This window comes from Mesoplodon mirus, assembly GCF_964341445.2.
Source record: "Mesoplodon mirus genome assembly, chromosome: 9".
NCBI lineage: Eukaryota > Metazoa > Chordata > Mammalia > Artiodactyla > Ziphiidae > Mesoplodon > Mesoplodon mirus.
In genome coordinates, this window is record NC_138985.1 from 114358562 (window position 1) to 114381624 (window position 23063).

Genomic DNA, 23063 nt, shown 5'->3' on the forward strand with positions numbered 1-23063 from the left:
ATTTTACACATGAGGAAACAAAGTCACAGAGCCTCCCTCCTCTTCCAGACCTCCTGCAAACCACAGATTCATCACCGCCTGGCTTCCCTTGCCTGCCAGGTAACAGCCCAAGGCCTTTCCAACTGTCTTCCGAGGCCAACCAGCCTCCCCACGCCTCTGCAAAGGCCTTCCACTCCAGATCAGATCCTTGCGGTTCCATGTTGAAGCGACTTCCATTGCAGTAGAGTTTCCAGCAGCACCGCTATCTGGGCTAACGCTAATTTTGGAATAAGTCTTTCATCTTTGAAGATCTTCTCTGTTGTCCGCAAAGAGCTCCTTAAACATGGAGTATTATCTAATTTTCAGGGTGTTTGTTCCCCCGGAACGCCGAGAGATGCCTTGTTGGTACCGGCTGGTTTTTCTCCTGACACAGTTAACTCACTGCACTGGCAGACGTTTTAATAAGTAAATATTTACTTAGTTTTTGGAGGAAGACCAAGCTATTTGTGGCTAGCCTACTCTTTAGACTCCTCGTCTCTGTGCTGCCTGCATTCCGAGGTTAGCTCCCAATTGCGTTAAGTAGGGACTCATTTAAATGTGAGCTGTCACACGACAGTACTGTCAACCCAGGGAGGGAAAGAAAACCCCGGGGACCGGCTGGCAGGTAGGGTTGCGTGCGGCGGAGCCAGGTGCGCAGGCGCTGAAGGAAATTCCAGCCCCGCCGAGGTCATCTCAGCTTCACCAGGAGTTGCTAACACCCAACACCGCTGTGCCTCCCCTGACCAGGGATTTCTATAACCTACCAAAGCAGGGAATGGAGAATTGACTCCGAATAAAACAGTTTTCTTTTGCTAACTGGTCACGTGCTGGTCACCTGCTAAGAAGTAGGTGCGTAACACAGGGAGGGTTTACACAAGAAACCGCTCCTCAAAATACGGTCTCTGATCTCAAGTAGGAAGAACAAGGCCCACGGCCCCCGCGGCTCTCCAGGGGCCCAGGCAAATGGCGGTCAGTGGCCCACCCCTTGGGCCCCGGGTACACACGCCGGCCGCGCACACCCACCGACAAAACCCCACGCGCGCCGCCGTCGGGAGCCGGCGACGGGGCCTCGACTGCGCACGCGCACTGCCCGCCGCATCCCGGGCCGCGCAGAACCTTCGGGAAGGCGGGGGCGGAGGGGGCGGCCGGGGCAGGGCGCATGCGCGGCGTCAGGGCCGGGCGGAAGTGTCGTCACCGCGCGGCCGCCGCGTGACGCACTTCCTGTTTGTTGTTGGAGAAAGGAGAGAAAGGAAAGCGCGAGGACCGTCACAGCCCAGCCGCAACCGCCAGCCGAGCCGCCGTGTCGGAGTCGAGGAGCCCCGGTCGCCGCTCCGCTGCGTCTTCCGCCGCCGGCTCCTGCGTCCTCGGTGAGGGCCTCCAGCGGCCGGTGGGGCGGGCCCGGCGGCCCACCTGACGCTGGCCCTGGCCGCGGCGGGCCGGGGGCCGGGCTTGGTGTGAGACCGGGGTCGGGGGCGCGGGGCCGCGGGGGGCAGGCGGGGGGCAGGCCGGGGGCCGCGTGTGGGGCCGGGGTCCAGCTCGCTCTTCGCGGTCCCTTCCCCCGGGCCCCTCCGCCTGTCCTGGGGGGTTCTCTCCTCCCCGCGTCCTGGGGGCCGCGCGCCGGTTGTTGCGGGCGGGGGCGGGGCGGCGCTGCCGCGTGGGAGGCTGGGGTTTCACTCGGTTTTAGGGCCCCACATAGACAGGTCTGAAGCCAGGAGGAGGTAGGTGTGCAGGAAGAGTAGAGGCTCGTGGGAGGCCGCGCTGCCTAGTGCGGAGACCGGGAAGCGGGCGGGGGACGCGAGGCCGCGTGTCGGGAACTCCCCGCTGGCTTCTCCGAAGTGTGTCGGAGATGGAAATGAAACGCCTGGCTTTCGGCTTACTTAAAAAGCCAGTTTGCTGGGTTTCGCCTCGGGGTGCACCGCAGTTTATATAGCTGAAGTTTCTATCAACTTTTGCCCAAGTAAGGAAAGAACTGACGCAAGAAGTGGAAATTGCAAACTTGTGTTGTCTCGCGAAACGTTTTCAGAGCGTGTGGGTCGCTTGTCGGACGCGTACCTCTCCCGGCTACGCGGAAGGGACACGGCGGTGGTGAAAAGATCTCACCACCACCCGGGGGGCTGCCTGGGAAGGGTGGACTGAGCGGCGCCCTTTGTATTCTCAGCGTTTTTAGTTCCGTTGTGGATTCGCAGTAAGACACTATGGCTAGAATCTTTTAAGGCAGATAATTGACTTAGTGGAAGAGTTCGACCGAATGACCAAAAAAGGAAAGAGAAACAAACTCTTAGCATTTGCACTTGTGTGATGCTCGTTCAGGTTTTACTCTTGTTCTTATAGTTAGGCACATCGGGATGTTTTCACGATATCTGAAAAGCATTTTGTACTTCTTTCCTCCGCCCTCTCCCTAGACCACACCCTCCCCGGAGTCCGTCTGGGAAGTTTAATCCAGACTGTTCCTGTTTCCAGAGACCTTTAGGAGTTGAGTATTTGTACGGGCTGTAGTAGAAATAGGAGTGCCCTTTGTGCATACTATCCAGGGAGCTGTGGAATTCTGGGGGTTATGCAGAGTCATGAATTCGGGGAGTGGATTGGCTCGGTCTAGGTGTGAATGACTTGACAGGAAGTGGGAGGAGAACAAAAGGGGATGAGAAGTTGGTTTTTGAGATTTGTCTAAGCAGGCTTTGTGTGGTGCTGTGCAAGACTAGGAAGTTGGGAATTTAAGGGCTTGGACATGTGTTCAGCATCCTCTTCAAAATATCAGTGTTTTAAATTTTTCATGACCTCAAAGTGGTAGATTTGGAAAGTATTTCTGGCTGCAGGACAGAGACTCACCTGGAGGGCTGGGTGGAGAGTATTATTTGAGTAATACTCTGAATACTAAGCGTAGGGCATTGTGGTGTGATACCTGCAACCAGTGGCATGCAATCGCTTTCCTCTTCAAGCAAACCTATTACTTTTTTAGGTGTTAGAACCATTTTCCCTTGTATCAGTTCTATTTTGGACACAGTTCCAGACAAATATAATTGTACTCCTCACAACAACGACAGTTTTCAGCCTAGCAAACTCAAATACCGAGTTTGGGGTGGAATGGTCTGTGCATTTCTTAGTTTTAAAGCGGGCCCGGTTATTTTCAGTCCGGCTTTTCAGCATCGCAGTGTAATCCTGAGCGTGTCATCTTGGTGACATTGGTGTTACCTCTTGCTTTCCACTGGGCTGCAGTCTATGACTGTGTGTTCAAGGTCAGCTGCTACCTTGGTCAACGCTTAAAGGAGGATTAAATGTCACTTCTGGTGTCTGTTGGTAAGGATTGAGTGAATGCAGTCAGTCTTTTGATATTTTAAAGAATCTTTAGAAAACTTTTTTTTTTTTTGGCCTTTTCACTTCGTTGGAAATGATCTAGAATTTAGGACCGTGTTCTGTGTTAAAAATCTTTTTTGCTTAAAATTTGTCCAGGACACCACCCAGTGGCGAGAGCAGGTTAACTGCAGGCTTATTAGTGAATTAGGACGGGATCAGTGGCAGGATTTAAGAAGGGCTGTAGTTTCTCTTGGGTGAACAGAATTTGAGAGAACTTCAAACTTGAAAAAAGTAAGGCAAATGAAAAGTGAAGTTGGTGAAGGTAGGAATAGTGTATAGAAAGACAGTTTTTAAAAAAATTTATTTATTTATTTTTAGCTGTGTTGGGTCTTCGTTTCTGTGCGAGGGCTTTCTCTAGTTGCGGCAAGCGGGGGCCATTCTTCATTGCCGTGCGCGGGCCGGCCTCTCACTATCGCGGCCTCTCTTGTTGCAGAGCACAGGCTCCAGACGGGCAGGCTCAGTAGTTGTGGCTCACGGGCCCAGTTGCTCCGCGGCATGTGGGATCTTCCCAGACCAGGGCTCGAACCTGTGTCCCCTGCATTGGCAGGCAGATTCTCAACCACTGCGCCACCAGGGAAGCCCTAGAAAGACAGTTTTGAAGCCTCATTGGAGAAAATGGCTTCCTGGATATGTCAGCTAGAAAAAAATTTGATGCTTTTATTGTAGATACGTGTTTTTCAAACTTTTATATTTTTAGGGAGACATACAAAAAACAGTTGATTCTTTTTGTTTCAATATCCTACTTAAGAGAAGTAAATTTTGGAGAGTGTGCTCTAGAGTGTGAGCTCGCGCCTCTCCATTCTTTGATCAGAGGATAAAACTTTTGTTTCTGAACTGAGTAAATCTTTTAAAAAAATACGTGATTTTTAAGGTGGGGGAAATTTCTGAAAAAAACAAAGTAGTTAGAAGGGTTGCAATGTACATCAGAGTAGAAAAGGTTCTAACTTCTATTCCTCATCTTATTTCAGCAGTTATGTTATTTAGGCATAGTTTGGTTTTCTCTTACAATTGTTGTCCTGTATAAACTTTGTAAGGACTCACGGCCTTTTTCAGTCAAAAGCACCAACCATTGTGTACGGCCGTCAGGCAGTAGAAGTACTAGCTGTATGTCCGAATGCTCCTGGTAGTTCAGGTTCCTAAGCTCAGGTGCAAGGATCAGTTGTCCCTGGGATGGTGATTTCCTCGTGCAGCATGTGATTCTATGCACTCTGAAGTTTTCATCCCGCCTTTTACCAAGAAGGACATTTAGAGCTTGCCTTGTGCGTGTGATGGAGCACTGGGGCCTTCCTGTGAGGTCCTTTGGGCAGGCCTGGAATTTTAATTGTGTTCCTTTGTGACTATGGCATTGTCCTGGACCCAGAGTACTCCGAAAATATTGGTTGAATTGGATCCTTTTTCCCGGTTTGTCTGTTCCCTGATTACCCTCTGTGGTTAATAATGGAATCCAGAGTTTAGGAAGGTTGGACAAAAATACAGATAGCATACAAATTCAGTTCACAAGTACCAGGACTGAGTACTTGGCATGTATTATCTTATTTTAATGAAATGAAGTCAGTCATGCCTCCACGTGTCTAATAGGTGATGATTGCCAGTTGAAAGAATGGTCTTGGATCCTGAGTTATAGAGGAAATAACTTCCCTTGGTTTTTTTTTTTTTTAATTTATTTTTGGCTGCGTTGGGTCTTCGTTGCTGCGCGCGGGCTTTCTCTAGTTGTGGCGAGTGGGGGCTACTCTTTGTTGTGGTGCGCGGGCTTCTCATTGCGGTGGCTTCTCTTGTTGCGGAGCACGGGCTCTAGGCACTTGGGGTCAGTAGTTGTGGCGGGCAGGCTCAGTAGTTGTGCACGGGCTTAGTAGTTGCTCCGCGTCATGTGGGATCTTCCCGGACCAGGGCTCAAATCTATGTCCCCTGCATTAGCAGGCGGGTTCTAAACCACTGCACCACCAGGGAAGTCCCCCCCTTGTTTGTTTCAGGAATGCTTTAAGGCGTATTGAGTAAGAACAAACTGTAAGTAGATGACTTACAGTTCATGTGATAAGAATTGGTACTTCACCTCTGTTTCTCTACCTCTGTGTGTGCTGGGAATTCATCAGATAATGAAATGACGTGTAGGAAACTTGGCCACATTTATCTTTTTTTTTTTTAAACTTGCCTACTTCCATTCCATTAAGCAGTAGTGCTGCAGAAAATTAGTTTCATGACACAACATGAATTCAACATTTAAACGAAGATGTTTACTTTGATTTGTCCTTTTCTAAGTTAGAAGTAATGAGTATTTTGATTTGCTGTTTTTTTAAGCTAAAGACGGAATGTCTTCAATGGACAAATTGCATTATGTAAAACCGTGTGCAATATAAATAGCGATCTATGGGGTGGATAATAATGAAAAGATTTCTGGAAGGAGGAAGGTTGTTTTTCGCCCTTCGGCTCCATTTTCAATGGAGTCTCTTGGATTGGGAAGGAATGAAGGAGGATTTTTATTGCAAGCAGAGCAAGGTTTCTTAGATGTTAGATGGAGAGATAATTTGAGAACAGACTCTTGGGTGGAAAGATGGTTATTTTTTAAATTTTTCAATCTTTTAAAAATACTTATTTGGTTGCGCCGGGTCTTAGTTGCGGCTCGAGGGCTCCTCGGTTGCAGCAACTGGGCTCCTTGGTTGTGGCATGCGAACTCTTGGTTATGGCATGCGTGTGGGATCTTGTTCCTTGACCAGGATCAAACCCGGGCCCCCTGCCTTGGGAGCGTGGAGTCTTCACTGAGCCATCAGGGAAGTCCCTATTTTTAAATCTTTTATTTGGCTGCACTGTGTGGCATGCGGGAATCTTAGTTCCTCCACCAGGGATCGAACCCATGCCCGCTGCAGTAGAAGCATGGAGTTTTAACCACTGGACCACCAGGGAAGTCCCAAGATGGTCAGTTTAGCCCAGTTACACAGCTTATTTGTGTGGATGGGCAAGATTTGGGACAGAGTAGCCGAAGGTCTCAGAATCACAGCAATCATGATGGGCCCATATATTCTTTTTTTTTAAATTTTTTAATTTAATTTTTTTTATACAGGGAACATATATTCTTTGTGTTGTTAAGAACGTGGGGCATGTGTAATGACTTGGAAATTCTCCTTTAGATAACTCATTAAAGTCAAAATTTTATAACTTAAAAAAGGGGCCAGTTAAGCTGTTCAGAAAACTTGGGTTCTTAGAGCTGACTCATCGTGGAGCACCTCACACTCTAGATGGGTATTTGTGTCTGTTACCTGAGGTGCTTGTTTAAAATCTTCTATGAATATTTCAGGAGGAGGGGAAGTAAATGCTTCTACTGAGTTGGCCATTTTCAGTTGACTTCACACGTCCATCCTGACACGCTCCATGGGGTGGGCGCCACCTGTAATTCTTCCTTTTTTTTGTAGAAGTGAAAATCCTGTTCGGATTTCTTGGGCTGGCAAAAACAAGGTATTAATGTGGATCTTTCTTAAAGGTGAAGTGTTGTAAAGAGAACTCTGGAAAAGCAGGGGACACCTGTATTAGTAAACTGGTTAAGGGGTAAAAGACTATGCAACGACTGCATGTTAGAGATGATGTTTACACTTAACGACCACCTCTTTGTCAGTTGTGAAGAAAACTGTCTAGGCTCTCTCCTTCCAGTGTACCTTGAGATGTTAGCTAATTATGATGTGAAACCGTAATGCTTGGTAAGTACATAACAGGTATTCTTAGTTTCATCATTTATAATTTTATTTTTGGTTTTGATATACATAGTAGTAGTTCAGGTACAGGCAGACCTCGTTTTACAGCGCTTCCCTTTATTGCACTTCTTAGGTACTGCCTTTTTTACAAATTGAAGGTTTGTGGCAACCCTGCATCGATCAAGTCTCTTGGTGCCACTTTTCCAACAGCTTTTGCTCACTTTGTATCTCTGGGTCACATTTTGGTAATTCTCGCAGTAGTTCAGATTTTTTCATTATTATGTAATGGTGATCAGTCATCTCTGGTGTTACTGTTGTAATTGTCTTGGGGCCCTAAAAACCCCGCCCAGCCAAGACTCCACCGACCCGCCACCTCTCTCACCCTCCTCTGGCCTCCCTGCTCCTGAGACACAACAGTATTGAAATTAGGCCAGTTAATAACTCTCAGTGGCGTCCAAGCATTCAAGTGAGGGAAGAGTTGCATGTCTCTCAGTTTAAATCAAAAGCTGGAAATGCTGAAGCTGAGAGAGGAAGGCGTATGGAAAGCTGACGGGCTGAAGGCTGGGCCTCTTGCTCCAAACAGCCAAGTCGTGAAGGCAAAGGAACGTTCTTGAAGGAGATGAAGGTGCTGCTCCAGTGAGCACACGAATGGTAAGGAAGCAACACAGCCTTATTGCTGTTGAGGAGAAAGTTTTAGTGGTCTGAATAGACGATCAAACCAGCCACGACACTGCCTGAAGCCAAAGCCCAATGCAGGCAAGGCCCTGACTCTCTTCAAGTCTGTGAAGGCTGAGACAGGTGAGGAAGCTGCAGAAGAAAAGCTTGAAGCCAGCAGACGTTGGCTCATGAGTTTTAAGGAAAGAAGCCGCCTCCATAACATAGAAGTGCAAGGCGAAGCAGCAAGTGCTGACGTAGAAGCCGCAGCAAGTTATCCAGCAGATCTAGCTGAGATCATTAACGAAAGCGGCTACACGAAACAACAGATTTTCAATGTAGACAAAAGAGTCTTCTATTGAAAGATGTCAACTAGGACTTTCATACTAGAGAGGAGAAGTCAATGCCGGGCTTCAAAGTTTCAAAGGACAGGCTGACTCTCTTGTTAGGGGCTAATGCAGTTGGTGACTTTAGTTGAAGCCAGTGCTGATTTACCAATTTAGGGATTTACCAATCCCTAAATCCCGGGGCCCTTAGGATTCTGCTCAATCTACTCTGCTTGTGCTCTGTACGTGGAACGACAAAGCCTGGTTGACAAATACCTGTTGACAGCATGGTGTACTGTATATTTTAAGCCCACTGTTGAGGCCCACTGCTCAGAAAAAAGATGCATTTCAAAAAACTACTGCTCCTTGACAGTGACGTAAGAGCTCTGATGGAGATGTACAGTGAGATTCAAGTCGTCTTGCTTGCTAACACAGCATCCATTCCACAGCCCACGGATCAGGGAATAATTTTGACCTTCAAGCCTTGTTATTTAAGAAATACATTTCGTAAGGCTGTAGCTGCCATAGATAGCGATTCCTTTGATGATCTGGGCAAAGTCAATTGAAAACTCTCTGGAAAGGACTCACTATTCTAAATGCTTTTAAGAACATTTGTGATTCATGGGAAGAGGTAAAAATACCAACATTCACAGGAGTTTGGGAGAAGTTGATTCTAACCTTCATGGATGACTTTGAGGGGTTCAAGACTTCAGTGGAGGAAGTAACAGCAGATGTGGTGGAAACAGCAGGAGAACTAGAATTAGAAGTGGAGCCTGAGATGTGACTGAATTGCTGTCATCTCAGGATAAACTTTCACAGAAAAGCACTGCTTCTTATGGATGAGCAAAAAAAAAGTTTCTTGAGGTGGAATCTACTGCTGGTGAAGATGCTATGAAGATTGTGGAAATGACAACAAAGGGTTTAGAATAGGACATGAGCTTAGTTGAAAAAGCAGCAGCAGGATTTGAGAGGATTGAGTCCAAGTTTGAAAGAAGTTCTGCTCAGGGTAAAATGCTACCGAACAGCATTGCATGCTGCAGGGAATCCTTGTGAAAGGAGGAGTCAGTTGATGCGGCAAACTTCATGGCTTCGTTCTAAGAAATTGCCACGGCCATTTAGCCACCAACATGGAGGCAAGGTCCTCCACCAGCAGAAAGATAATGAGAGCTCAGATGATGCGTAGCATTTTTTTTTAGCAATAAAGATTTTCAAAAAATTAAGGTATGTACATTGTTATTTTCGACATAATACTATTGCACACTTAACAGGTATAATGTAAAGTAACCTTTTATATGCACTGGGAAGCCAGAAAACTTTGTGTGACTCATTTAATTGGCTTTATTGTGGTCTGGAGCCGAACCCACAGTATCTCAGAGGTGCCTGTATATAATGTATAAGTATGTGCACATGTCCCGGGGAGGTGTACGCTTTTCTACTCAGGTGGTCCGCACGTGAGTTTAGTACCAGGAGACTTCAGTGTGTGTTCTGAAACGCCCAGCACTGAAGGCGAGTACATTTATTGGAAGAGGCAGGGTTTGTTTTTGTTTTGTTTTTTTGGCCGCGTTGCATGGCTTGCGGGGATCTTAGTTCCCCGACCAGGGATTGAACCCGTGCCCTCGACAGTGGAAGCCCGGAGTCTCAACCGCTGGACTGCCAGGGAAGTCCCAAGCAGCAGTTATTTTTGGTTAATGGGTATTAGGCTAGTTAGTGGCTTTACTAAAGAGGCAGAGTGAAAATTTTTTTACTTGGTGAGGCCTGTTTTGTTGGAAATTGCATAGATTAACAAACTAGTCCTAAGAAACATTGTTTTTTTTTTCTTAATTGAAAATCTAAAGCATTGGTTTTCTCCAGCTTCCTTAACATACAGTAGATGGTGTCAGTGGGAAGTTAGGAACTTTGACAATTGCTGTTAGAAACGAGCATCTTCCCACTCCTCACCCAGATTCCCTTTAAGTCTGAATCGATTTTTGTTAGGACCATCCCTGTCTGTCTGAGAACTCCTGTTCCACACTGGTCCTTTCCAGGGTGGGTGCCAGTTGTCACACTGGGGGCTGAGCACTGGAAGTGGGGCTCGTGCGACAGAGGGGCTGAGTTTCCAGTGCTGTTTACTTTTAGTGACTGTAGGTGTAAGTGACTGTGTTTGGCTTGCGGGTCAGGCAGCTCGGTTTGAGGTGGTGTTTGCCAGCAGCACTTCCCACCTGCCTGAAGTCCTCGTGGACACTGCTTTTAAAAAGTCTGTGTCTGCGTTTCCACGCAGCGTTCTGTCACAGAAACCGTGACTCGTTTTCCACGGCTGAGGGGGAGATGCGCTGAGCCCCGGGTGCGGGGTGTGGAAGCACGCTGCTCCCTCCATCCAGGGGCGATTGAGAAGAGAAGGCAGGTCGAGTGGTCTCAGTCCCCCAAGAGCCCGTGTGTTCTGGTGTTTGCTGTCCCTTGTAGTGCCAGCTGAGCACGGAGATGACAGGGGTGGGGGTGGGCACTGGAAGTGTTTGGGGAGTCCAGGTTCTCACTCATTCTCCAGGCTTACAGTTTTCTCTGGGGAGGAGGACACTTGGCCAGTCTTAGGGGCTAGGTGACGGCCACTTAAAATATTTAGAAATACCGAATTCTGTAGAGAAATTCCTGATACAAGTGTGTAAGTGGCTTTTTTGTTTTGTATTGTTTTTTTTCGCTTGCGGGATCTTAGTTCCCCGACCAGGGGTTGAACCCAGGCCACCAGTGAAAGCACGGAGTGCTAAACCACTGGACTGCCAGGGAATTGCCATTAGTGGCTTATTTTGTGTAAAACTCCAGGGGTAGTCGAAAGTAATTTGAATGCAATTAACCTTCTATGGATTTTGTCAAAACTTAGATTGTTTCTTTTATGCCTGATTATTCTGAAGCAGCAAGAAGTGAATTAATCTGTGGCTGACCCTGCAGGGTGGTGGTTGTGGGATCAGTACTGAAGCCAACTTGTCAGGTTTCCAAGGAGGTATCCTCGGGATAAGGGACCTCATTTGGTCCTCTGTTTCTAGACCTTGGGGTATTGTCACTTTATTGTCTCTAGAGTACGTTTTGAGTTTGTATTAAAATTTGTTAATCTTATTGGCACTGGTTGAATACTAAAAAGATAGTGTGGATAAGGGAGAGTGTCCGTAGCATCGAGCACCTGAGCCCTCGCAGCAGGGCGTGATGGTGCAGGCTGACTCCATAGCCTCTCCCCAACACTCTGTTCATACTTTCTTAATTGTATATGCCTCGCTTGTTTACAGGTTTGTCTTTTCCTAAACTTGGTGACCTGGTCCCAAGAGTATCATGATTGTTTTCAATATTAAATTTACATAGTGAAATTCACTCAGAATTACATCGTTGTTTTTACTGAGAGTGCATGCGTTGATGGTGTAATTGCTATCCAAAAGGGGTGATCATTTGGGACGATGGGCCGCCATATCCGAGGTGGGATTTATGGGCAGAAGCTGTGAACTTCACTTGTCTGAAGAGCCAGAGTCGTACAAAGTGAGTAGTAGGAGGCAGGACCGTGACTGCAGGCTCAGAAAGACCACGGTGTAGCCAGGTCTGTGCTGGTCATCGGGCTCTGGTGTTTCCTAGGGGAGTTGAGAGGGAAGTGGGGCAGCGGTGGTCTTACTTTTTGTTGGTGACGGCTGGAGCGTGTCCTCATCATGGTCAGTGTTGGGTTCTGGGTACCAAGGAATGGCAGCTTTGGAGCTTGCTCTCGGCCGGGACCAGGGTAGTGTTCTTAGGAGTTAACTGCAAAGAAATGTGAGGCTGTATTAGCCTAGAGAGTGAAAACTGCATGAAGATAAAGCCCTTGAATGTTTGAGGACATCTGTGTGGAAGAGAAATTCAAATGCCTTATGTAACCTGAACAAGGACCTAGAGGGACAGTTCCCTGAAGGCTCCACTGTTCAGAAAGAAGGTAGCCGTCCAGCACTAAGGGCTGCTCCCAGAGTCTGTTGGGGCAGAGAGAGTGTGGACTCGCTAGTGTTTATTGTAGTGGGAAGGCTTTATGCGGTGGTTTGAACTCGATTTCTTAAAAGGTCATTTTTTTTTTTTTAACAAGACCGGGTTGATGCTGCTGGGCCAACAAGTCTGTACTTTGAGAATCACTGTGTTGGGGGGTTTCAAGATAATAGTGTTTTCAAATTCCAGCATTTCTTCTGCATTTGTCTGCTGGAATTCATCTATAAAAAGAAGGTTGGCTCATCAGCTATTTGGTTTCACATGTAGTTTGCATAGGAAAGGCAGTGCAATAAATGCTTAATTTTTTTTTTTATTGTTGTTACATATGCTTTTAAAAATTTATTTTTTTTGGCTCCGCCTTGTGGCTATGCAGGATCTTAGTTCCCTACAGTGGAAGCTCGGAGTCCTAATCACTGGACCCCCAGGGAAGTCCTTGGTATGTGTACTTTAAATGCACAGTAGTCGTTCCAGTCATAAGAGAAATAAGTAGTAGGGATTTGATGTACAATATGAGAAATATAATTAACACTGCTGTGTGTTATATGTGAAAGTTAAGAGTAAATCCTAAGAGTTTTCATTACAAGGGAAAAATACTTTTCCTGTGTCTTATTTTGTCTCTATGTGAGGTGATAGATGTTCTCTAAGCTGATTGTGATAATCGTTTCATGATGTATGTAAGTCATTGTCATACGTACACCTTAAACATGCATAGTGCTCGATGTCAATTATATTTCAATAAAACTGGAGGAAAAAAATGCATGGCAGCCATTCTTTTTGAAACTCAGAATCCCTTCTGATCTGTGGATGTTTCATCAATTTTGCACATTTTTCTCTTTTTGACTGACTTTTGAACTTTTTACTTTGAAACTATTGTATATTTACAAAAGAGTTGTGAAGGTAGTACAGGAGTTTTCCTGTATACCTCTTACCTAGCTTAACATAACAAATGTAATCCTGGTGTTTATCAAAACTAAAAAATTATGTTGGTACAGTACTGTTAACTACAGACTTTATTCACATCCCACCAGTTTTCCCCCCAAAGTTCTTTTCTTGCCACAGACACCAGTCCTGGAGCCCAGATGGCACTTACTTATCATTTATTCTTAGTCACTTCCAAGCTGGCACAGTTCCACAATCGTGTTTTTCTTGACCGGGCCTGTGCTTTCTGCTGGCATCTTTACTTTCTTGATTGACAGCATATTTTAGGCTTATCTGGTACCTTTGCTGTCCCAGACCTAGCATTAGCTAGCGCAGTGAAGTGTCATTCCATGACTCCCCAGGGGAGCTGACAGCGTCCTTTAGAGCTGGTTTGTTTGGTGCTGGACAGTAGGTAGTGTCTGTTGTGATAGCATCTGCATATTTATAGCTCACCTTGGCTGTGAGAAGGAGGCTCCCACGGTATTTCAGAGTAGGATATCTGGTGCCACTGAAGATCAAGAGAAGTGAAGGGGTTTGAGGTATTTTGCAGGTAAACCAGGCAGAACCGTGGATTAGTTTGTTGTGTGTATGTAGTGGCGTGGCAGTGTCGGTGATGGTGAAGGTTTCCAGCCAAGCAGCTTGGGGCAGAATTAATAGGGCAAGGCCAGGTGTGGGCGTGGGGAGGACCGAGAGTTAAATTTGGTCATGTTCTATTTGGGATGTCTTGTCAGACGTCCAAGTGGCTACGTCAGTAGCCATCTGTCTGTTTGTGTCTGAATGCCAAAGTGAGATCTACGATTGGAGCTAACATTAGGGAATCATTGCTACATAAACGGTATTTATATAGCAGAGTGGATGAAAACACAGGAGTAGGGTGAGAAGGGGGCTTTGAGCCCCCGGCGTTCCCACTGTTTATTCAGAGGCTGATTGAGGGGGGCAGGCGGGCAAGAGGTATGCAAACCAGGAGACTCCACAGCCGGAAAGCCCGTGGGTGCTTAGGGCTTTGGGGAGTCAAACAGCATGAGCCCTGAATGTGTGCGTTGGGCGTTAATTGGGGAAGCTTTTCCTCTTGACGTTAAGTCAGAGTCAGCTTCAAGCGGTGGGCTGGCTGGGGCTGGACAGGACTGTAGCGAAGGCAGCGTTTGTGTCCAGAGGTGGCTGCAGACCGGGCGTCTGATGGGCCTCACTCAGTTCATCTGCATTTCCTTCTTGGGGTTAGTCTCCATTTAGAAAGGAAGAAAATAGCCAGCATCCGAGTGTGGCTTGCGTCCCAGGCGCTGTCCATTGATGATGCTCATGTGCTCCCTCAGTCCCTGTGACGGTCCTGTGGGACAGATGAATCTTCCCGGGGGATGTGTTAGGTGGTTAAGCGGTCACAGCGTTCACCGCTTGGCGGGCACGGCCGAGTCTAGGCCCGTCTTGCCGCGTCTGCGCCGATGGCGTGGAGGGTCTTGCTCTTCGCCACCATTGTCTGCACAGACACTGGCACGTTATTGCAAATACAGGACAGATCGATTGGACTTAGGACAACATGAGCTTTGAACTGGGACCAAAGATGTCTAGGCAGTGACATCTGACACACCGGTGACCTCTGGTCACATGTGGCTCAGGCAGTGGTTCAACTGTTAGGAGAGGGCGGCTTCATCCTGAGACATCTCTCCTTGTCCCATTGGTGACAGTGGTCTGGTAAGGTTTCCCCGCGTTTTTGTCACTGCTGGGCACTAAGATGTCTCCATGCAGCAGTAACGGGAGCTCAAAAGTGAAAACACCCGCAGAGAGTTAATTACCGGTCCTCTGAAGTACCGGTGGAGGGAGGCTGATTGCCTGCTGCTTTGTGGAGGTTCTTGCCAGTGGTCAGGTTTTTGGTTCCGGAAGTTGTGAGGTTGCTGTGCTCCTACGGGCCATCTCTTCTGGGTAGTAATTTCCACGCTAAATTTGCCTTGTGCATCTTGCCTGCCCCAGGAGTTTGAATTTTTTTTTGTCTCTCGAAAGAGTGTACAGTTGATCCCTGAGCAACGTGGGGCTTAAGGGTGCTGACCCCTCGCAGTTGAAAATCTGTGTATGACTCTTGACTCCCCCAAAGTTAACTAGTCGTCCATTGTTGACCAGAAGCCTTACCGATAACAAAGTTGATTGGTATGTACTTTGTATGTTATATGTATTATATTGCTGTATTCTTACAGTAAACTAGAGAAAATATTAAAATCATAAAAAAGAAATTGCATTCACAGTATTGTATTTATTGATAACATAAGTTTACATCATATTTTTACAACATAAATTGTCAGTATCTACGTGACAAAACTGAAAAGATAATGTGAATGAAATTCACGTTTGTTTATAGGTATGATAATTTGTACATCGCTAATGAAACAGCAGCAGTATGATTGCTTTACGGTAGCCTGGTGTAATCGATATGATTGCTTCACGATAGCCGCCTATATGCTAATGAATGAACCATAAAATTTTTATGACATACAGTATTACACTCATTCATAATACAGTATTGGAAACATTGATACATTTTTAAAAAACCACTTGTGATAAGCTGATACTGGAGGGAGAGACATACTGTGTGGTTGTGTAATTCTTTGAAAGCAAAGATATAGAACAAAAACTAAAATGTTACTAATTTTGTATTAAATATCACTCACCTTATACCTATGTAAGGATGGACTGGTATATATCTACATTATATCTTTTGCGTTCGTGGTTTACCTGACTTTTTCTTAATTTTTTCCATATTTCTAGGCTGCATGGTTCTTCTGTGAGTTTTTTCAGATTGTTTCAAATCTCCAAAATTTACCAATGTTTATTGAAAAAAATCTGCATACAAGTGGACTTGTGCAGCTCAAACCCATGTTATTCAAAGGTCATTTGTAGTTTTTTTTTTAAATTCAATTTTAATAAAATTAAGGTGCACGATGCACATCTTAAACTTACACAAGGTTATATGTCAGTTGTATCTGGATAAAGCTGGAAAAACAAACCAGATTCAATTTTAGGATATCGTTGATCTTAATTTTCTTATTGTTTTACTAAAATATTTGAATTAAATGAGTTAATGTTTATAGAATACTTAGAATTTAAACATTTAGAATTATGCCCACTATACCTGTTTTGTTAAATTAAAAAAAATTTTAAAGTCCTGTTTTGTGCTTTCTCACAAAGATGCCTGGGCACTCCTCCCTCTCATTGATAAGGTTACATTTTATTTTTAAATTTTTATTTTAAAAAATGAGATATAATTGATTTGAGACATGTTGATTTGAATCATTTGTCTTGCAGCGTGATTGCCACCTGAGTTAGCTAACACCTCTTGCATTATGAAATTAACATTTTTTTTTTTTTTGCGGTGAGAACGTTTAAGATCTAGTCTCTCAGCACCTCTGAATATATGACACAGTATTGTTGGCGGTAGTCACCACGCTGGGCGTTAGATCTCCATAACGCATTGAAAAATCTCCACGCCGGTCAGACATACACAACGTGGGTTGTCGAGATACTTGTTTCTCCAGCACAGCTCTTTTTGCCTCCCCACCCTGCAATAGTGTTTGGTGGTTTTGGAGAGCATGGAGCATTGCGCGCTAATGAAGGTAATGGGATTCCATTCTGCAGTTCCAAGGCTTGAGGCCTCGATTCTCAGGGGTGTTCCCTTTCCTCTCGCTTGCAGTTCAGTGGACAGTTTTTCTCGTCTCCCTCTCTTGCAGTTACAGCCTTTGAGGAGCCTGAATTGTGGATTTTCATTGCAGCCATTAGTGCTTCAGAAGCAAGTCCCGTCCTGAAAGCACAGCAACAGCCCCGCCCCCCTCGGGATCACCGTTCTTGGTGTAATTAATTCTCTGTTTCTGGCACTTTAACTGCTTCAGCTTAGCTGGCTCTTCAGATGTGTTTGTTGGATTTTTATCTAACATTTCTAGAGATTTTGAGGTAGTAGGAGGGGTTTCTATTTTTGATTGTCCTGTGATAGCTTTGAGTTGTTTTTTGCACAACGTCCCTGGACTGGTATGGAGGGGCTTTTTCCTTTGTGTGTGCTTCTTCCTGACCCTTGTTTGTGGAGTTCTCTGTAAATGTCTGATGAGGGCTGCTCAGGGTGATGTGCGCACCTACATGCTGAGTCATGATGCAACAGATTTTTTTTACCATGGGTTGCTCCCCCGTGTTGAAAAGTAGAAGTATAATACAACTGTGCATCCTGTTTGAGATGGGCATAGTTCTCAGTTGTGACCTTCTTTAACCCCAGCAAAGTGGCCTCACGGAGGTTGTGATCTCATGTATTTGTTTACAGTCAGAACACTTCATTTGAAAATCTGATCCTAGAATTTGGGGGAAGGCTACTGAAAGCCTAGCTTCAGTTTTTTTTTTTTTTTAACTACGCTAATGTTTTTTTTGTTTGGTTTTGTTTAATATTTATTTATTTAGGCTGCGCCAGGTCCTAGTTGCGGCATGCAGACTGCCAGTTGCGCCATGCAGGATCTAGTTCCCCGACCAGGGATGGAACCCGGGCCCCCTGCATTGGGAGTGCGGAGTCTTACCCACTGGACCACCAGGGAAGTCCCCTAGCTTCAGTTTTGAGCACAGCTGCTGGACAGAAGAACTTTGCTTTATTGGGTGAAGTTACTTTGTACTCGTGTGCAATAGGCCTGTTTCGTGTAAGTTTTTGGTCACTGGCTTGATGAGGTGACTTAGTCAAATGTAAAGAGGTAAATTCATTGGATTTCACATCTTAAGAGGGAGCAGATGTGTAGGTTGTGTTCGGTTTGTGGGACCTGAGGCTCGATCCTCGTAGTGGTTGGTGGTGGAAGCAGCAGGGATTCGTCATCCTGCGTTGTGTAGTGATGGGGAGAACGCACTGCAGGTGTCCCCTGAAGGCCTGCTTTTTGGGTGCCCTCTCACTAGGACTGCCAGCAGGGGGACAGTGTGTTTGTTTTCATGTCTAATGGATGGGCACGGGAGGCCGGAGGGGCAGTTACAGGAATAGCCCTGAGTCAGAGCCAGGGGCTGTGGAAGGGTGTTGGCTGGTCACTAGCGAGGGCTGCCTGGCTGTGGAAGGTGTCTGCCATTCCTGTGTAGCGTCCCCAGGGCAGGGACAGCATGTTGTGTCAGGTGGCCGCGGGCTTGCCCAGTGCCTGGCACAGGAGTGCAGGGCGTGAGGAGGGGACCGATGCACTGGGCTGCTCAACAGGGGCCTGGCAGCTGGTGACCGGCGGGCCCCAAGGCTGGTGCAGAGTCACCTGTCGGTTTTATTTAGTTGAGACTATTCTTAGCTCATTTCAGAGCGTTTTTTCCTATGTTGGGAAGGGTCTTAGGGTTTGAGCCTTGGAATCAGCTCCCAGACAAGGCCCCGGCCCAACAGGCTGGTGGTTAGTGCCCAGGCAAGGCGACACCCCTCACCCCTGCTCTGTCCGCCCCTACCCCCAAGATGAGACCAGCCTTGGCAGTCTTGCCACTGACCATGGATTTCTGATTGCAGGACTCGTTTCCAACAGCCGGTTGAAACATGGTGGATTACTATGAAGTTCTAGGCGTGCAGAGACATGCCTCAGCCGAGGATATTAAAAAGGCGTAAGTAATCGTATTTCTGAATGAGTTAAGTCTGTGCACTTGTATGCTGGTCATTTGCAGTGTAACTTTATATCGCCCCTAGAAACGGCACTTCAGGTGGTGTGAGTCTCTGACTGCTGCAGTCTAGTGTGAAATTTAGACAGCATTTAACAAGTTAGCTTTTGCCTCAGACCTAGGCCCACCTTACCACCTGCCATTCAGGGAGAAGAGGGCACTTGGTTTCCTCTGTCATTTTGTCTTGGGACAGTGGATTCCATTTCTGCTGGAATTAGATCAAAAACTTACTGAGGATGTGAAATCAGCCCAAAGAACTTTGACGCTGGACTTGGAAGTGGAGCTGCCTTGGCGCTCGTAGGGTTGTCGCCATGACGTCCTTGGTATAGTTGCTTAAAGATCCCCGTTGCGTGACCCTGTCTTGGTCCACGTTCACGCGTGAGCCCAGCACTACTGTCTGTCCTTGCTGAACCTTTGTGACCAGGGCCTGGCCCACGGGAAGCATCCGAGGCAGGTCTCAGGTCACGGGCAGCTCTCAAGGTAAACGGGGATCGATTTAATTCAGTGTTAACGTACAGCAGAAGGTTGATAGATTTTTAGCCTAGCTCCAGACTAATGCATAAGCCTGGAATAATAGGGAATCAGGTTCAGGTTTGTGTTGCAGGAACCAGCTTTTTAAGGCTTAGTGAAGTCCATACTACTAGACTCAGGTGTGCAGATGGAAATGAAGGATTTTTGAACCAGGTCGTTCTTGTAAAAGCGCCCAACTAGTTCAGCTGGTTGACTGCTGTTGGGCATACCTGAAGCTGCTTGCAGGATATCCCTGTGTCAGACCTTGGCCAAGAAACAGTGGGGACCAGGCAGCCAAGGACGTACCTTAGAGCCGTGTCCCCAGTGGGCTGTGGGGTTTCTCACACTCGCGCACGGTTACAAGCAAGAGCAGTGTGGTACGGTTGGAGGTAATTGTACTGTTCTTACACAAGTGTAATACGTGCACAGTGTATGTGTTAACTGACGGAAAATCATGGCTGTGTTGTGCCAGACACAATTAGAGCACGGTGTCTCCGGGTGGCTAAAGCGGTGGGGTGGAGAGGCGAACGCATGGTACCCCTTACCCCACTGTGTGATACCTTGAAGCTGAAGAGCTCGAGCAGTCTTCACAAGGTGTAGATAATTGAGCCTCATTCCGGACGCTCATACATTTCTTCACTTTCACACAAGCATGCTAGCGCAAAGCAGTTGTTTTTTCTCTCGTTATCCTTTTGTAGGGTTTGTCTTTTTTTAAATGGAGGGTTTGTAGCACTTGAGGGGTTTTGGTCTGCTACTGCATGGTTGGGTCCGCAGTGATTTAATAATAAAGTACTGTTTTATCGTTAGATTCCAACTTTAATCCGATTTTAATAAACTAAGCTGAGGTTTTTGATTAAAATGCTTAAATTAAATTGAACCACAGCAGCCTTACATTAATAGCTTGCCAAGTGTTAGAAGGACTGTTCGGTTCGTAGTCTAGTCTTAGATTTTTAAGGAGCACGCCCTCTCCCCGTCTCGTGCCCCCCCCAAATGTGCACCGCTTATGTGGAGCTAATTAGAAAAGAGGATTTTTTTTGTTACTTGGAAAGCATGTACTTGTTAATGTTAATTGGAATCATGGAGCAGACCGACCTTGGTCATGGAATCTTTAAGTGAATCTTGAATTCAAATCTCAAGTTGTGAAAGATGCTGGAATATTCCACTGTGCTGTGGCCAGTGGCCCACCTTCGCCCACTGATGTGAAAGTAATGGGCTGGTCAGGTGATGGGGACGTAGGGATAGGGACAGTCACGTTGGCTCCTTCCTCAGGGAGCAAGGCCTTTGTCTGCACGCGCTCCATTTTCTCAGCCTTAGCACCGTGGGTGCATGCTGCCCATACGTTGGTCGTCACACATTTTAAAAACGTTTTTTTATTTCTAGAGGTGGGTTTGTACTATGCTGTTGATTTTAGAACCTTTCTTTTCATTCTGGCAGAAAGGGAGATGTTACAATAGAGACTAAGGTTAATCCCACTAGTTTGCAGCTCTCACTTTTTTGCTTATGTTTCAAAGCCCACTGGCTTTCTGGACATTGGATTGATCAGTACCCTTTTACTCCTTTTAAGATATAGGAAACTGGCACTGAAGTGGCATCCAGATAAAAATCCTGAGAATAAAGAAGAAGCGGAGAGAAAATTCAAACAAGTAGCTGAGGCGTATGAGGTGTTATCAGATGGTGAGTAGCCCAGCTTGGGGCTCTGCCCTCCCCAGGGCCTGCAGAGGGAGGGGTGGCTGAGTGAGGTGTGGGACAGTGAGAAGGAGGTCTTTCTTGTGCACATTTGACATTCCTGTTCCTGGCAGCCACTTGGTAGGTCAGCCGTGAGTGCTGTGAGGCACCCTGGCCTCTAGACTTCTCCTAGGGTGGCTCTTTTAAAGCAGTCCTAACCCCCGGTCTGGGGACTGGCGGGACAGGTCAGGTCGCGGGCATCTGGGTCACTGTGGGTGCAGTGGAGCCCACCTGTGTAGTTGGTGTCGTGATCTCTCATCCCCGTTGCCCTACTGAACACCCTGTGTGAATGTGCTGGCTTCTGCTTGAAAGGATCTCCTGAGTGTCAGGAAATCAGGCATCGCGCGTACAGGCGCGTACAGCTGAGGTTCAGACTTCGCAGCTTGTAGGTTTCCCTCCCCAGGTCTAGAGCTTAGGTATTGAATGGAACTGAAAGTCAGATCTGCTGGCTTAGTTTCCGGGGTCATGCGGGAGGTAGCTGTCAGCCAGATAGATTCCCCGGCTTCTTGGTAAGAGAAGTGTTGTGTGTGGGCCGTGTGGTAGGGAGAAGACTGTGGAACCTTGTGAGAAAACTGGAGAACTGCTGACACCACCTTGCCAGGAAGCGGTACTGGAGGGCCTGGTATGAGTCGAGGTGGAGACATGTAAAAGCTGAGAGGCGGACTCACCGACCACAGGGAGTGGCCCCTTGGCTCCAAGTGTGCTACATGTGGCCAGGTTCACTGTTAAAAGAGAGTTCTGATTTTAGAACCAGCTCCATGTGACCATCACCCGTGTTGACAGCTGACCATCTCATCCTGTGTTGACACCCGTGTTAACATGGGACCATCTTGCTTATGTCCTAACAACCCCTCCCCCTTTATTTTGAAGGAAGGCCTAGTCGTCTTATTTCACAAGTAACTTTTGTCTTTGTTATCATTGTCATTGTCCTGGTGTTTGTGTGCTGATCCAGCACTCCCAGATTTGTGGATTTCACGGACCAGGAACATTAGAAAAATGGAGGACTAAAGTCAAGCTTGATTTTTGGTAGAAAGAGAACCTTTAAACTCCCATAAAAATGCTGTTTTTTTGTTTTTGTTTGTTTGGTGAGGGGGAGTGTATTTTTCACGTTCTCTTACTCAGCCTTCAATCCCAGGAGTTACCTTCACAGGTACACAGTTACTGTTCTTACAAGTCTCTGATTACCAAAAACTGGCTGTAAATGATTTGCTTCTACACTTGTTTCCCCCATAAACCCCTGTTATTTTACCACACGATTTTGTAGAACATGAGATTTTAGGGGAACATACATTGTGTATCAAAAGAACCTGTATATCTGAACAGGGCTGCATCGTAGTTGTTTTTATTCTAGAACGTAACTGATAAGATGACCAGGGATAGTAGACCATCCTTAAGGCTTGGGTGGGCTCTTGCCTTAAACCAGGGTGATTCAGCTGTAGGCTTTGGGTTGGCCCTTGCTCTGGCTGTTGTTTAGTTCGTCTCCTTACTGCCCTCACCAGGACCCTGTCCTCTTTCTCTTTGTGCCACATGTCTTATCCCCTAGTTGGACTTTGTAGTAAGAAGGTAATTTCTAGGGTTGGAATCGTTTTGCAACTTCCTAGTGGGGTTTTGATGGTAGTATGCACGGGCGCAATGAGCAGTAGAGTGAAATAAATGTTTTAAACTTTACAGTACTTAAAAACGTTTCGAGTTGTTTTTAAGGGAGAGAAGCACTTAGATGTTCCCTTTTTTGCCTTTTCATCTACAGTAAGGGAGGCCTAGCTCTTTAAAACTGATCGTGGAAATTGAGAACCACAGCGGGTCTTTGGGTTTACAACTTTGGAAACACTTTATTGAATTTTGAGGGAAAAGAACAACTTGGTCTTTACTGACTTGTCTTTTTAAATTTATAGCTAAAAAACGGGACATCTATGACAAATACGGCAAAGAAGGATTAAACGGTGGTGGTGGAGGTATGTGTGTACACGTTGGTCTTTCTCTTGGCCTTGTAGTGACAAGAGGAGGTGGTCTGATGGCAAAGGGTCTTATGGGGGTTCAGTGTGTTATTTCTCTTGGACACTCATGTTTCAGTAAATACAGATGCAGTCTGGAGGGTGGGCTGGATGGCGGAAGGGAGGAGAAATTGATAACACGGAAAAAGCCTATTAAAAATCTCTTGTTACACTAGGAAGTGTATATTGGTGTACATTTTGTAGATAGGAAATGCTGTAAAACCTCACATCCTGAGTTTGTACCCTGAGGGCAGTACCTAATGTGTCAAAATATCCTCAGGGTTTAAAAAACCAGATTCTTTCCAAAAACT

The 23063-nt window shown here is 46.3% G+C and overlaps 1 protein-coding gene across 5 annotated transcripts in view; it reads left to right on the top strand.

Moving 5' to 3' along the window:
• The first annotated feature begins 1246 nt into the window (after window positions 1-1246).
• Window positions 1247-23063, top strand: part of DNAJB6 (DnaJ heat shock protein family (Hsp40) member B6) — a 54693-nt gene continuing 32876 nt past the window's right edge. For all 5 annotated transcript variants that reach the window (XM_082633092.1, XM_082633094.1, XM_082633095.1 and 2 more), the window contains exons 1-4: window positions 1247-1385; window positions 18381-18472; window positions 20601-20710; window positions 22654-22713. In XM_082633092.1, coding sequence (XP_082489218.1) covers window positions 18408-18472; window positions 20601-20710; window positions 22654-22713 — 235 coding nt within the window. In that variant the 5' untranslated portion in view covers window positions 1247-1385; window positions 18381-18407. The remainder of the gene's footprint in view (window positions 1386-18380; window positions 18473-20600; window positions 20711-22653; window positions 22714-23063) is intronic.